This window comes from Pistacia vera, unplaced genomic scaffold (genome assembly GCF_008641045.1).
Source record: "Pistacia vera cultivar Batoury unplaced genomic scaffold, PisVer_v2 Contig509, whole genome shotgun sequence".
NCBI lineage: Eukaryota > Viridiplantae > Streptophyta > Magnoliopsida > Sapindales > Anacardiaceae > Pistacia > Pistacia vera.
Genome location: NW_022196345.1, coordinates 134,689 through 150,753, shown reverse-complemented (window position 1 = coordinate 150,753; position 16,065 = coordinate 134,689). Strand labels below are relative to the sequence as shown.

The window sequence follows — 16,065 nt, the reverse complement described above, 5'->3', positions numbered from 1 at the left end:
ATTTAGTATGTACTTCTCCATATTTAATTTTCTAGTAAAATGCACCCCGACTATATTTCATGGCAATCAGGACGAACTCACATACAAATGAGTAGGGGCTGCTAACCCCACTCGAAAACAAAAATTCTTTAACTTGGTTTGTTTTTTCTCTTTTGATTGATCAGTATTAGTATTAATATATCTAGATTTGACCTCACTCCTTTATTTTTCGGGTATTTTATATTATTTTATTTTGAATTTGCCCCCTAAATTTAATTTCTAGGTCCCTTTTTTATGGTAATTAATATTTTTAGTATGTTCATGTATTAATACCTTTGGTTCAATGAAGGATTTCAAGTATTTTTATATGTATTATCCTCCTAATTGTTAATTATCTCTTATAATCAAGAGATATATGCAAATACAAGTAATATCTATAACATCTTTGAATGTGACTATTATGGTATCACTCATATTTGTTATCTCATAATATGTTGTCTGCATAGAATTTAAAAAGTATCTTCCACGAAATTTTTTTTTTTTTTCCTTTTCTTTATATGTCAAGAGAAAATAATTGTTGGTGCAAGTTGGTGTAGGGTTCTAGTTAGGAAGGGTGGGGCATGGGAGCTAACCCTTCAAAGTAGAAGGTTTCTGATAGCTCACTAGTCAAAACTGAAATGGTCAACTTTTGAATAGAACGAATTTCATTATAAATAATTCTTTTATTAGAGCCAGTCTGTTTCTATTCAAAACCGCGAAAAATATGTTTCTATTTTATAAGAGGAGACTTAACCTGTTCTTGTGGTCTTATAACTAGTCACCTTAAATACTCTACCTACGTCTTTAAAATGCAATTTGGGTATTAATTATGTCCATGTTCATGATAAGCCAATGACATGTGTAAAATATATATATATAAGAACAACAATAGAAACTCGCACTAACAAATTGCAATTGTAGTCCTATTGGAACAAAAGATATACGAGCTTATTGTGCGGCAATAAAAATCTGGCTCGAGCCCAGGGGAAGCACCAGGATTAGCCCAGGGGAAGCACAAGGATTCTAGCTCGGATGCCGCGCTAAATAAACCGAACAAAATTCTCACCCAAGACAGGTGTCAGTTCACAGCCAAGTGTTGACATAGCTCAACGCTTATTGCAACACCTGATGAGTCCACTAAGCTGCATGGGCACCATGTCCAGTACACGCAGCTGCTTCATTTAACCAACGACTACTCTCTGACAAACTCCAATTAATTACAGTTGTAACTAGGATTAAACGTAATAATGTCCTGACAATCTCGATCGCCCAAAACCTATCAAGGCCAATAGTAATCATTCCACTAACACATCCCCACTCATAACGGCCATTGCAACCCCCTATAAATACCAAGATTAAAATCCTCAAAAAAAAAGAGAGAGGCAAATAGAGAATAGAAAGAGAGAATTTTTTTTCATATCTGTTGTAATCAAGTTCTCTGTAATCACACATCTTGATAGAAAGAAACAGTGGACGTATGCTCTATTTCTTGTTTAGCCGAACCACTTTAAAAAGCTCGCCTCTCCTTTATCATTACTTGTCATCATCGCCTTCTATTCCAACCTTGTCCAAGCCATACACGCTCGCCTTTGCTGATAGGAATCATGCTTCCATCTTACTCAATTCCTCCAATGGTCAACTGAGTATCTTTAGTTGACGTGTGTTCACGTCTTGACATTTAATTGGTATAAGCATTCGCATCAACATTTTGGTGCTAGAAGGAGAGGCTAGGCTTGAACACTTCAATTGAAGCCCATTCCAATTCCAACTCGAAGAATGTTACCAACGGATCAACCATTACATCCCGCTGAACAAAAGAGAACCAATAAGAGTCAGAATGCTACAAATTAGGTAGACACTTTCAAAATAGAAAGCCCATGGAATGTCCATGAAGTTGCCAACAACTTCCCACTGGTCGTTCTACTCCCTCTAAGAGAAAACCACTAGAACGTGAATAAGTCTGACCTAGAAAACCCACCATACGTAGAAATGTTCCAGAAAATCACTCACGAGATCAGTAGTCTCCAACAGGTGGTAACAGACTTTAGGGGGACAAATAGGAAAAAACCCTCAAACCTATAGGATATTAAGTCACCAACTCCTATTTAGGAATAGGGGTGTTTAGTTCCGGGTCCTTGCACTTTTTGAAGGAACCGAAACCGGAACCGACGGTTCCTTGAAATTTGCAACCAGAACTGGAACCGATGGTTCCAGTTCTTAGGTACCCAGAACCAAAACCTGTAACAACGGTTCCGGTTTCGTTCTGGGTACCCTGTAAAATTATAATGACCCCCCAAAATTTTTTAAAATGGCAAAAAAAACCCTTAAAAACTTACAAATACTCCCCTACCTGGCACTTGTTAATAAAAATAAAATTACAAATTATAAATTCAAAATTCAAAATTACAAACTCCATTACTTTGTAAAGGTAGATTATCAAAAGTCAAACCAACTTACTTTAAATGGTATGAAATATAAATATAAATGTATTCACATTACTTTTTCTACAAAAGTTTTTATTAACCCCCCCTAATATTTAATTTTATTTTATATTAATCTCGGTTCTTGGTTACTGGTTCTGATTTCGGTTCCTAACTATAGGAACCGGAACCGGAATCGCACAGTAACGGTTCCAGAAATTTGGAACCGGAACCTACCCATTGACGATTAGTTCTGGGTAGGAACCAGAACCAAACCTAAGGTACCTACCGGTTCCTGTTCCAATCGGTTCTTTTGAACACCCCTAGTTAGGAACACAAGACTATCGAATAATACTCCAATGTAGCAAGAGGGTCACAGTAAAATCAATTCGATGACAGAAGGCCATTGAGACTAGAATGCCTGAAACGACGTCCAAGAAAACAGCTGATGGTGGAAGAAGCAAACCATCGGGAGCTAGTCTACTCCTAGCAAAGGACCAATCAAGCTCAACTCGTGGGGAAAGTCACATGAGCATGCTCCTAACGGATGCGTTCAAATCACATTTCACGTCATCGATCGTGTCGTTCGAGATCAACATGTCAGCTCAAACCTGCGTCGCAATGGGTCACAAGAGTCTACTCCCGACAACCCTTATTACCTAAGCAACTATGATTGTTCATCACAAGTGAGTGCACCCAATGAGAAAAACTAGTAGAACCTTGGCTCTGATCTCCGCATACACCTCAACGCTTAGAAACCCAAGCTCTGCCACTCGCTCAATCAGAATAAGGGGATCGCAATCCCTCTAGGCAATCCTCGGATTCACGTTCAACTAGAAGACATGCAGAAAATGCTTGATGACCTGCGAATTCGACAAGTTGAACAAGCAGCAATAGTCTCTGGCTCTCTATTTCCAAAAGAGATGTGGCTAGAACCATTACATCTTGGGTTCAAGACCCCTAACATCAAGTTTAGTGGGGAAGGCAACCCTCAAGACCACCTTGACACCCTCAATGATCTGATGGAGCTGTATAAGGTGCCCGACCTTGCTAAATGTCGGTACTTCGCAATCACCCTCATGGGCGACACAAAAAAGTGGTACAAAAGACTCCCCACTAACTCGATTCATTCCTGGCAACAGTTCGCGGAGCTTTACCTCCAATAGTAGCACTTTTCAGATCCATCTAATAAAGCTTAATCTTCAAACAACATACAACAGCCAACAACAATCTGATTGATTCAAGTCTAGTTACTAGAGAAAAAGTCTCATCAAAGTCTACTCCTACTTGAGTATATCCTTAAGCAACAAGTCTGGCCTTGTTCCTTACAATGTTTCCAAACTCATCAGACTTGTTCTTAAATATATATTTTTTCCCAATAACATTTATTCCTTCAAGTCGAGTAACCAAACTCCAAACATCATTCCTCTCGAAGAGTTCAAGCTCTTTATGCATGGCAGCAATCCAACAATCATCCTCTAGCACTTGTTTGGCATTCTTAGGCTCTGCAGGAGAAACATAGCACAAGTGGTTAATTTCACTTAACCTTCTCCTTCTAGTAACTATTACCTCTTCGGGTTCTCCAATCACAATGGATGGTGGATGAACCTTCTTGATCCAAGATGGTGGTCTTTTCCTTGTTGAAGTCTTTCTCTGGGTGATCTCATCAGATAGATCAACAATTAATTCCAATCCTTCATTTTAAGAAACTGATCCTTATTGAGCTCCAGTTGTGTTCATATCAGATGAAGATGTCAGCACACTTGCATGAGCTTCATGAGGGTCAAATGTGTTCACATCCTCTTGACTTGTAGTCACATCGTAGGGAGCAGTCATGTCACCAATTTCTTCTTCCTAAGAAGACTCTGGGTAATCTTTTGAATCAGAGAACACAACACTAATTGATTAAGCTCTACTGTTGGAAGAATATCCAAGGAATACACTTTCATCACTCTTAGAGTCAAACTTTCGTAAGTTTTCTCTATCATTTAACACATAGCACTTGCATCCAAAGACATGAAAACATGAGAGATTTGACTTTTTACCTTTTCACAGTTCACAAGGAATTTATAGAGTACCTTTTCTCAAAAACACCCTATTGGAGATGTGGCATGCAGTGTTGATTACCTTAGCCCACAATCTCTTAGCAGCATTTTGGCATTTAACATCACTCTGGCCATCTCTTGAAGGACTCGAATCTTTCTCTCCGCTACACCATTCTATTGATGTGTCGGGTAGAGAATTCATGCCTAATGCCCTGCATATCACAAAAATTAGAAAAATGAGCATTCTCAAACTCCTTCCCATGGTCACTTCTAATTCTTACTACTTTATTCACCAAACAATTTTGTTCAACTTGTAACTTTTTAACCAAGACTTGAAAAGCATCAAAAGCATCATATTTTTCTGTTAAAAAATCAATCCAAGTAAACCTTGAAAAGTTATCAACACACACATAAATATACCTCTTGAACTAATATGTTTTTGGGTTTTTTTTTTTTTTTTTTTTTTTTTTTTTTGGGCTAACTTATCTTAATGCTTGATAATGATAATGTCTTCATGAGATATTGTTTTGTGTATGTTTGCTTCTCCCTTGTCTTTGTATTTAATTGATAATCTGTATTTGAGACAAGTTTGTGTTGATCATTTGATCAAGATTATGTTTTGTTCATAAGTTTGACAAAATGGGCGATTGTAAGTATTTTTGTCAACTTATGAAGTTGTGTGTGCACATTTTATGATGTTTGGACTATCATTTTGTTAAGCACAATCGTGTTTGTAGTTTACACATGTCATGACATTCTACATTGATGTGTTCACATTCATTAGTCTAATTTTGTCACAAAATATGTGGGCACATTTGAGTCAAATATGTAAATAGTCATCTAGTCAGACATGACAGATGTTGAGTTTTCATTGGTTGTTAGGATTTTATCAAAGATTGAAATATACGTGAATGGTCCAAATACAAGTGTCAGATATTTCAGATGTGATCCTAGAAATTTATTTTGCCTTTTCAGATGTGGTCTTAACAAGTTGTTGAATACTTTCCTTAAACAGCCAAACATGTGTAAGGCTTTGTCGGCTGGTTGTCTAGTGGATTGTTGAGCAAGGATTCTATATTATCTTCTTCATCCTTGCATTTACGTTTGAACCTGAATATTCCTCTTGTTGTTCTCTGAAAATCCTTAGAGGTTTTATTCATTTTAGTCAGGTTCCTGTTAAACTCTAATTATGGCTAAATATTCCTAGAGGGGGGGAATAGGAATCAATAAAAATATCGGGTTTCGCACATATAATATTTTTCACAAGGATTTTCATCTCACATACACATAGATTTATAGGATTACACCTAGTTTTATAAGATTTCACCACCAAGAAAAGACTTAAAGTTGTTTGTGATTGATTGCCTCTTTCAAGTAGGCTTATACACACATTAAGAACAAATGATCTCAAAGGTTTACAAGATGAGTACAAGTGAGAGTATTGATTTGGATCTTGAGCTCTAGGGATTATATTAGGATGTTTATCTTATCTCTTCTCTGTACAGTCATTCCATAATCACAAACCGTTCTTGACACAATGATCATATTTTTTAGATCTAGGTTAATTGGAATGGTCATTCCACCACGCCGTATGATCGTGCAAGACCACCGAATGCTCATTCCACCATGCAGAACAATCACACCCAGATGTTCTTCCAAATCTTCTTAAATTTCCAGAGAAGTGAATGACCTCTTGGAACAATGTCGTGCAAAACTTCTTCAGATATGAACAATCATTCCACCATAAGGAACGATCGTTCCAATTTTGAACTTTGAGTTTTGACTTTGACCTTTGAGATTAAGTCAAGAGTGCAAAGTGTTTTGAATTTGAATTATCTTAACTTTTGAACTTGGGTGCACGGTCTTACAGGATGGTTGTGCGAGTGCAATCTGGTCGAAGAGTGCCACTTCAAATTGGCAGCGTGTTTAACAACTAAGAGGCACGATGGCATACAATATTGCACGAAAACTTTCTCTTAAAGAATGACTGCGCCTTGATTACGCACGGTCGTACCTAAGTAGAAATTTGCTTATGCACTATTGAACCACTTGTTAGACCTATTATAGTATCTGCCAAAGAGTGACATTGCTGATGATTGGAGAAGGAAGTCAATTAATCAAGAAATTTGTCCTCTCAAATGCAAATTCCCAAAATTCTAAGGGAAGTCAAGCTTCAATTAGGAGAGCAAGGCCAGTCTCGATAATACAGCGATGTTTGTGTTCAACTTTCTTGTTTTGGAAAGGAGAGTACGAACATGAAATGCGCTAATGGATCCTATGCTCTATGAGGTGAGCGCAAAATGCTGACGAAAGAAACTCGAGTGCATCATCACATTGTATTGCTTGTAGCTTATGGTGGACCTGCTTCTCCACAAATTTATGAAAGGAAATAAAAAAATAAAGAAATTGTGTGTGATTAGTGAAGGGATAAAACCATGAAAATCGGAAAAAGAAAAAAAAAACCGTCAATAAAACATACATAATACTTATGATGATTTAAAGATGTTACAAGAGACGAGCCCTAGACATCAAAATGGAATAGTTGAAGTGGGTGAATAGCCCTTCATTGAGTAAGAGGATGATGATGGCAATGGCTCTTACTGAGAGCTCAAGTTATGCAACTTATTAATTTTAGGATTCTTTGTAAAAATGTTATTTTTGGAATGCAACAAATGAATTATAGCTTTAGGAGTGACATGTCCTAAATGATGATGCCACATATTAAATTAATTTGGGCTGGAGCGAGAAGCTGTAAGAGCTTAAGGTGGTGTCACTAGGTCAGATGGCGAGATGCGGTAGAGCCCGCAATCAAGTTTGCTATGTAGGAGGGCTAATGTGTACGGAGAAAAATCACAACAAAATAGTTAGGATAAAATAAGAAAACACAGTTATTTCTTTTTTGAATTGGGAGACAGATAATATTTTTTTAGCAATTGAGGGAACAACTAAAAAATGTGAAAGATGATACGGAGAATTTGGAATGGTTCGATTGTACTTGTGTGAGTGATCGGAAGGGAGACACCATCACCCACAGTGAGTTGTTAGGGACCCACATAGGGAGAAACATTAGATAGTGTAGCAGGATAGTCAGTGACGTGGTAAGACTCAATAGCAAGAGTGAACAGCGAAGGAGGAACTTTGGTTAAAAAAAAGCTACATATTGTAGGGAAAAGGTGTAATAAGCCTATGGTGGTGGGTTGTAGTTTGTGCATTGTTGGTGTTGGGCTTGATTATATGGATTTAGAATATAAATGGGCTTGAGGGTAGTTTGTGGATTCTTGGTTTTGGCTTGATTATATGGATTTAGTATATAATGGGCTTGAGGGGTGTTATTGTTATATGATATTTGGTTTGGGGGAGGTGGTACAAATTCGGTGTTGTACAGCTCTCGACAGGTTACGGCTTTGTGACCAAGACAGTGGTACAAGTGACAATGAGGAATCCTGCAGCGGGGATTATGGTCACCCGTCGCCGAGAAGGTAGTTGATAAAGGAGCAGGCAGAAGTCCATTCTGCTTCCCATAAGGAAATCCCATCAGAGAGTTTGGCTTCCCTTATGGTGTTTATTGGTCGTGGAACAGAAGCGGAGTTGGAGAGGAGACGAACTAGCTGGGGCAAGCGCCGAAAGAAGCTAGAAGTGGCTGGACAGAATCAAAATGGGAGGGATTCGACCTTCATAGGATAAGAGCAACCCATGGAAATCGTCTCTTGTGAGCTGGGTGTTGCGAGTATGCACCAAGATCGTCGTCACCAATTAGGAGAACTTGATGCCAAGGCCACAAAAAAGGTGAGTGTTGTATTCATTTTCCGAAATGGGCTCACCAATTGCGGAAAGTTGATAGAGATGTTGGTGGCTTCCTGCAAGTATTCCGTGACCAATCGATTCCCCTTTTTCATAGTTTGTAATTACACCCAAAGGGAGACAGCTCAGGCTTTCGATTGGGCAGCATAGGCCACCGCTAGATAAATCCAAACTGATGCCGATGTCGTTTGATTTGTGAGCTGGGTAACATTCTATGTTGTTGATGCTGCCAGTATCTAGCCAAGGGCTGTTTGGTCATGGACTAGCCACGAAGTATATATTGGGCTCAAAGTAATGGGAGGGGCAAAAGAAGTGGTAGTGTCGTCACTTGTTTGCTACAAAGAAGCTGTAGAGGAGAACGTTTGTTGCAATCAACAATTGAGAGAAGGTGATTGGCCCGAAGAAAAGGAACAAATCAAGTCTTCCACACGACATAGTTGGTGCCATCAAGACGTTCTCCGATGGCTGGTAATGAAACAAATTAGGACTGGTGGTAGGCGCCGGAGTTGGCACTATTAAAGAAGGATTGGTAATGGTGGGTGTTTCCATTGATTTTCAGGTGAGCTTTCACAACTGCTCTGATACCAAGTTTGAAATAAGGATCGATTAAAGAAAAAATCAATAACTAAAAAGAAACACAAACTCAGAATTGAAGACGGAGGAAGGAAGAAGAGACAGAGACTAGATTAGAGGGAAATATGTATGTATTAATGATTTTCTGCATATTTTCGATTTTTTATTTTTATTATTGATTTTGGCTTCATTTTCTCTATTATGATAATCTAGAATTCTCTTCAAATCATATATCGATTTCCACTCATTGATTGGATGCTTGTCCCTAACACTTTATTCTACCATTATACGTCTTTGGTCAAATTTTTTTTTTTTTTTTTTTTTTGGTGTGTGTGTTGTTATTAGTGATGCAAGGTTACAATGTGACGCTTCTTCAACTAGGCTCTTTGTAAGGAGGTTGCAGGTTGGCTCTAATAGAGATAATCTCAACTGATAGACTTAGTCTTCCATATCAGTTTCAATATCAGTTTGTATTATTCAATGTATTTAGTTGTATTTAGCTGTCACCCATAGATATAGGATTCATTTTCTATCCTTCCTAGTTTCTAGGATCTTCAAACTATCTTCTGATGTATTTATATACGGTTGATTTATCAATACAAGTGTGTTCAGTTTTACAATTCTCTCATGGTATCAGAGCAGAACTAGAGATAACAAACTCAAATCTTTTTCTTTTCCTCTCACATTCCATTCCTCTCTTCAATCTCAAACAGCCATGACTACCTCTTCCCCTTCCCCTTCCATTCTCAACACCAATGACTCCTACGACACTCTTATCAGCATAAATGTTGCTACCCAAACCCCTCTAAAACTCACCTCCACCAACTACCTCTCATGGAAACTGCAATTTCACACACTCTTCATTGGCTATGACCTCCTAGGCTATATAGATGGCTCCAAGCCATGTCCCCCAGCCACTCTCACACAAAATGAAACAACCAGCACCAACCCAGCTCACACCCTCTAGATCCAACAAGACCAATTAATCCTGAATGCAATCATTGGCTCCCTCTCCCACACCATCATCCCCTTTATTGCACGAGCCAAGACCGCCCGCGAAGCATGGATTATCCTGGCCACCACCTACGCCCAACCTTCTCGTGGCCGCATTAAACAAGTCAAAAGCCAACTCAAGATGATCACCAAAGCTCTGATAGTGTGACAACGTTCCTTCAATCCATGAAGGCAAAGGCTGATGAGCTTGCTCTTCTTGGAGCACCCCTAGATGCAGAAGATCTCACCGACAAGATACTTGATGGCCTTGGCAAATGAATATAGAGAACTCACACGTGTTGTCCAAGCCAGAAAAAAGGCTATAACCTTTAAGGAACTGCATGAAAAGTTGCTCAATTTTGAAGCTTCAGTGCTCACCACTAAACCAGATCCCCTTCACTTTCCTGCCACTGCTAATCCCATGAGCAAAAATCTAGTGCCTTGGCGCTCACCTGCACCTTCAAGGACCACCAATCATCCATGGCGCCTCTCCAACAACCACCAAAACGAGTATCCTACTCCACCAACCAGCGACCAACCAACACCTCAAGGTAATCGCCCATCTCGACCATACTTGGGTTTTTGCCAGATTTGCAGGGTACAAGGACATACAGCAAAACAGTGTCCCTTGTTTCAGTTAGTCGTAGTTAACACATCCACCAGTCATACAGCAAGTCTTTCTCCTGCTTTGCCCAATCACTCTGCTACTCCACGGCAACCAAGGGCTCAATATGCTTCCAATACACCTGGTACTACATCTTGGCTCCTGGATAGTGGCAACTCTCACCATGTTACAATTGATCTAAACAATCTCTCCATGCATGCTCCATACAATGGCTCGGATGACATTATGATCGGTGATGGCTCGGGTCTCTCCATTACTCATACCGGTTCTACCTTTCTCTCCACAACTTATAACATTTTTCAATTGGACAATGTCCTTTGGGAATGCTATGAAAAAGAATCTCATTTCAATTTCTCAATTTTGTACCTCTAATAATGTTTCCATTAAATTCTTACCAACTGCTTTTCTTGTAAAGGACATTCACACTGGGGCAACACTTCTGAAGGGCCAAACTAAGGATGGCATTTATGAGTGGCCGGTATCTCCACCCTTGCTTGCATTTTCCAGCATCAAAACAATCTTATCCGAGTGGCATCAAAGATTAGGACACCCAGCTTTTCACATTCTAAAACAGATTATTTCCCAAAATAAACTCGATTTCTCTTCTTCATCCAATAACTTTTCACGTAATGCTTGTCTAACTAATAAAAGCCACAAATTATCATTCTCTCAATCTACAATTGTCTCTTCTCAACCCCTTGAAACAATCTTTTCTGATGTTTTGACTTCTCCAATTATATCAACAAATGGATTTAAATATTATGTAATTTTTGTGGATCATTTCACCAGATATATTTGGTTCTATCCTCTCAAACAAAAGTCCGAAGTCAAAGATGTTTTTATCAGATTTAAAGCCATTGTTGAAAAACATTTTGATAAAACCATCAAAAAACTTTACTCAGACAATGGTGGTAAATATATTTCACTTGCCCATTTTCTTTCAACAAATGGTATTTCTCATCTTACTACACCACCTCATACCCCTGAACACAATGGCTTTTCTGAACGTAGACATCTTCATATTGTAGAAACTGGATTAGCATTACTATCTCATGCCTCTCTTCCTTTAAGTTATTGGCCTTATGCCTTAGCCACAGCAGTTTATTTAATAAATCGTATGCCCACACCCACCCTAAATCTTTCCTCTCCTTATGAAAAAATTTTTACAACAGCCCCTAATTACTCAAAACTCAAAATTTTTGGATGTTTATGCTATCCCTGGCTTAAACCGTATGCATCCAACAAACTAGACACTCGATCCAAACCATGTGTATTCCTTGGATACTCTTTAACTCAGAGTGCCTACTACTGCCTTGATCCATCTACTTCCAAAATATATGTCTCTAGGCATGTTAAATTTGTTGAGTCTGTTTTTCCCTTCAGTCATCTCTCTGCTTCATCCTCCTGTCCACCACCTCTTCGAATTCCCACCTTGCCTTTGGTACCACCACTCAATTCGTCATTTGCAGTGGAAGCTCAACAGCAATTCCCCAGTGCAACTTCACTACCACCAGACCTGCCCGCCACATCAGTTCCACCACCAGCACGTGCACCTTCAAATACCAACACTCCCCAACAACCATCACCACATATAAACCCACCCGAGCCTCAGCCACAACCCACCCACACCATGATTACTAGAGCCAAAAACAATATTCGCAAACCCCTTACCAAATTGAATCTTCACACCCAATTAACCAAAGGTGATGACCATGAACCCACCAACTTGACCCAAGCTCTCAAAGATCATAAATGGTGTCGAGCCATGTCTGAAGAATATGACGCCTTAGTAAAGAATGGCACCTGGACTTTAGTCCCACTGGATAGAAGTCAAAATCTGGTTGGATGTAAGTGGATTTTTAGAACTAAACGCAAATTTGATGGTTCTGTTGACAGGTTCAAGGCTCGATTGGTTGCAAAAGGCTTCCACCAATGTCCTGGAATAGATTACCAAGACACTTTCAGTCTCGTTGTGAAACTGACTAGTGTCCGAATTGTTCTCAGTATAGCAGTCAGCCGTGGTTGGTCCTTACGACAACTCAATGTAAACAATGCCTTTCTTCAAGGACATCTATCAAAAAATGTATACATGTCACAGCCACCAGGATTTGTTGATAATGACAACCCCTCATATGTCTGCAAACTCAACAAGGCAATATATGACCTAAAACAAGCCCCTCGAGCATGCTACCATGAGCTCAGAACATTCCTCCTACAGTTTGGCTTTCAAAATTCATATGCTGATACATCCCTCTTTGTCTTTCATGCTAATGGTCACACTATGTATCTCCTTGTTTATGTTGATGATTTAATTCTCACAGGAGACAATACTACCGAAGTTAATCACTTCATTGCCATTCTTGCTCAGCGATTTTCCATCAAAGACCTTGGCTTACTGACTTAATTTCTGGGCGTAGAAGTTGTACCAAACAAACATGGCTTGTTACTTTCACAAAGGTGATATATTATGGATCTCCTCACTCAAACCAAGATGCAAGACGCCAAGACTGTTCTTACTCCCATACCAACCAGTTCAACTCTCATGTTAACCTCAGGCTCTCCTCTGACTGAACCAACTGAATATCACCAAGTGGTTGGAAGTCTCCAATATTTGCTAATAACAAGACCAGACATCGCTTTTACTATCAACAAACTCTCCCAATATATGCACTGCCCAACAACTGAACATTGGTCCTTTGTCAAACGGTTACTGCGTTATCTTGTTGGCACCGTTGATGATGGTCTACAACTCTACAATGACTCTACTCTCAGTCTGCATGCCTTCTCTGACACTTCTCTTAGTTTATATGCCTTTTCTGATGCTGATTGGGCAGGGGACAATGACACTTTTTGCTCAACAAGTGCTTATGTTGTATACCTTGGAAAAAATCCTGTCTCCTGGAGTTCTAAAAAGCAACAGACTGTTGCTAGATCCTCTACTAAAGCAGAGTATCGATCCGTTGCTAATACAGCTACTAAACTTAATTTCATTTGTTATCTCTTGACTGATCTTGGAATTACGCCTCCCTACTGCCTTGTCATTTACTGTGATAATATTGGAACAACACAGCTCTGCTCCAATCCAATTTTTCATTCCCGAATAAAGCATGTTGCAATAGATTTTCATTTTACCCAGGATCAAGTTCAAAATGGTGCTCTCCGAGTAGCTCATGTTTCTTCTGAAGATCAGCTTGCTGATGCTCTTACCAAGCCACTTCCAAGGCAACGCTTTCTCCAACTTAAACACAAGATTGGACTACTCTCCTGAGCTCCATCTTGAGGGGGCATAATAGAGATAATCTCAACTGATAGACTTAGTCTTCCATATCAGTTTGTATTATTCAATGTATTTAGTTGTATTTAGCTGTCACCCATAGATATAGGATTCAGTTTCTATCCTTCCTAGTTTCTAGGATCTTCAAACTATCTTCTGATGTATTTATATACGATTAATTTATCAATACAAGTGTGTTCAGTTTTGCAACTCTTTCAGGCTCAACATCAATAGAGGGCTCGTGGTGGAAGTAACCAAAAAGAAGACAACAATCCATAGTCGACCCATTTCTAAGTAAACTTTGTACTCGTTTATTATCCAATTGCAATCAAAACTATTTATGTAATTTCCCATTTTGTAGTATTTTCGAAATACCACCAGCAAGTGTTAAGTGGGACTAAAATTAAAAGTAAAAAAAAAAAAGGCACACCCTAAATTTTTTCAAATTATCATCAAATCCTCCAAACATTTTACCTATTTCAACATCTCTAGAGTTAACGATTTCTTATACATTTCTTAATTTTTTTTCAATGTGATGAAAAGATTAATTTGTTGAACGAGTGAAATGAAATAGAGTGGTGATATCTCAGAAGAGGTCAAATGGATTTGAGCCGCAGGCATGCGAGGCACTTTTCTAGGGGCCCATTTGGGGGAAGGCCCTAGTAAAATGTTAATAATGTATTGTATAATTTTAATAAAAAGTTATAATATTTAGTTATTATTTAAATATATTTTCTTATTAATAATTTCTTATGGGCAATGAATCCTATGAAATATTAAATGATATTATTTATTTTACATAATATTATAGAAAATTGAATGATATAATTTATATAAAATAGAATGGCTTTTGAATGTGGATGATATCCGAGATTGTCTATTAATAATAATAATATTACATATTATCTTCAAAGATAATTGGATGACTAGGCAAATAGAATTGAAACAAGAAATTGAAACAACATAGTTTAAGTCCAATCCAAATCCCTTAAATTAAAAATGCAAAAAGCAAGCCGCCAACAACTACAGCCAAAACGTAGCGTTCAATGCTTGAGGTTGAGGCTCCACTGTTAGTGTTTCCTGAGGAAGGGCTACCAGCACCTCCATTACCAGGCACGGGTGCTTCACTTGGACTTGGACTTGGACTTGGAACTGGAACTCCCACAGCTGTAAAAACAGTAACACGCGATTTGGTGAGAATCTTTAAAAGGCATTAAATGAGACAGAGTGGACTTAGGCTCCGTTTGGTTGTTGCATTTAATTCTCTTCTCTTACATTTATATTTTATTATTTGGTTGTACTAATTTATTCATTGGCTCTCAACCCAAACCCAAATTTTATTAACAACATTGGCTTTCATAAATAGTATAAAATTTTTATGTTCTTTTTTAAGATATGCATTTCTATATTCTAAATTATTCACTTATTTTATGTAATAATATCATACATATAAACCAATTTATCTGATATATATGATTAAAGAGTTACTAAAATTAAAATTCATTTTTATTAAAATAGAATTGATCTTACAAATATATTGCTAAATTTAGTTAAATATGGATGAGTTAAAGCCAAGTACCTGAGCACAAAGAAACGGGAGGAGTAGCAACTTTACAGACGGAAGGCAACTTAAGAGCCCTATTGAGATCAATATTCAGTCCAAAACTAGAACTCTGGCCAAGAAGATCACACAAACAAATGGGGTTGCTCTCCACCAGCCCCGCCAGCTCAGGGCAGCACGGCTTGTCCGGCACCGTCACATTGCTTCCGGCTGTCACATACGACAAGCAATCTGACATGTTAAGAAGTTTATTTATACAGTCATTTGAGGCTGATGGCCCCATAGATGGCCCCATAGGGGTAGCTGATGGTCCAAAGGCGGCGGAGGGCTGAGGAGCCAGTGTTTGACCTGAAACTGAAACCAACATGAGCAACGCCATCAACAAGCTTAAACATGATCTCATGGTGCCCATTATTGTGAAGAAGAAGAAGTTTGTGAAGAGTAATAGATGGATGGATAGGAGTTATATGGTGGCGGTGTGGAGTGGGAAAAGGAACTTCTGCCAGCCAAGATTATTAAATAAGTGTAACTACCACCTAATTTTGCTTCCACCGTCTGGGCTACCTCTTAATAAAAGGTTGGGTTGAAGTATTTGATTTCCTCTTTCCATACTTCTGCGTATTGGCTTCTTTTAATATTAAGGTCAAACCATCAAGGATACTCCATTTATATATTTTTTTTAAATAGTCATAAAATCACATATCTTAAGTTTTAGTAAAAATAATAATTAATAACCACCATTAGGTCACCCAACA

At 38.5% G+C, this 16,065-nt stretch overlaps 1 protein-coding gene across 1 annotated transcript; it reads right to left on the bottom strand.

Moving 5' to 3' along the window:
* Nucleotides 1-14,719: 14,719 nt before the first annotated feature.
* LOC116106063 (non-specific lipid transfer protein GPI-anchored 2-like) lies at nucleotides 14,720-15,865 on the bottom strand. Its single transcript, XM_031392423.1, has 2 exons — nucleotides 15,329-15,865; nucleotides 14,720-14,916 (listed from the first exon to the last, which is right to left on the bottom strand). Exons 1-2 carry the CDS (start codon nucleotides 15,720-15,722, stop codon nucleotides 14,738-14,740), a joined length of 573 nt encoding a protein of 190 aa, XP_031248283.1. The 5' UTR covers nucleotides 15,723-15,865; the 3' UTR covers nucleotides 14,720-14,737.
* Between the last annotated feature and the right edge of the window lie 200 nt (nucleotides 15,866-16,065).

What these genes read in the sequence shown, in the direction of transcription:
- LOC116106063 (XM_031392423.1), bottom strand. Translation starts at nt 15,722, where the DNA reads ATGGGCACCATGAGATCATGTTTAAGCTTGTTGATGGCGTTGCTCATG. An exon ending in TCCCGTTTCTTTGTGCTCAG is followed by an intron (nt 14,917 to 15,328) that starts GTACTTGGCTTT and finishes CTGTTTTTACAG; the next exon opens with CTGTGGGAGTTCCAGTTCCA.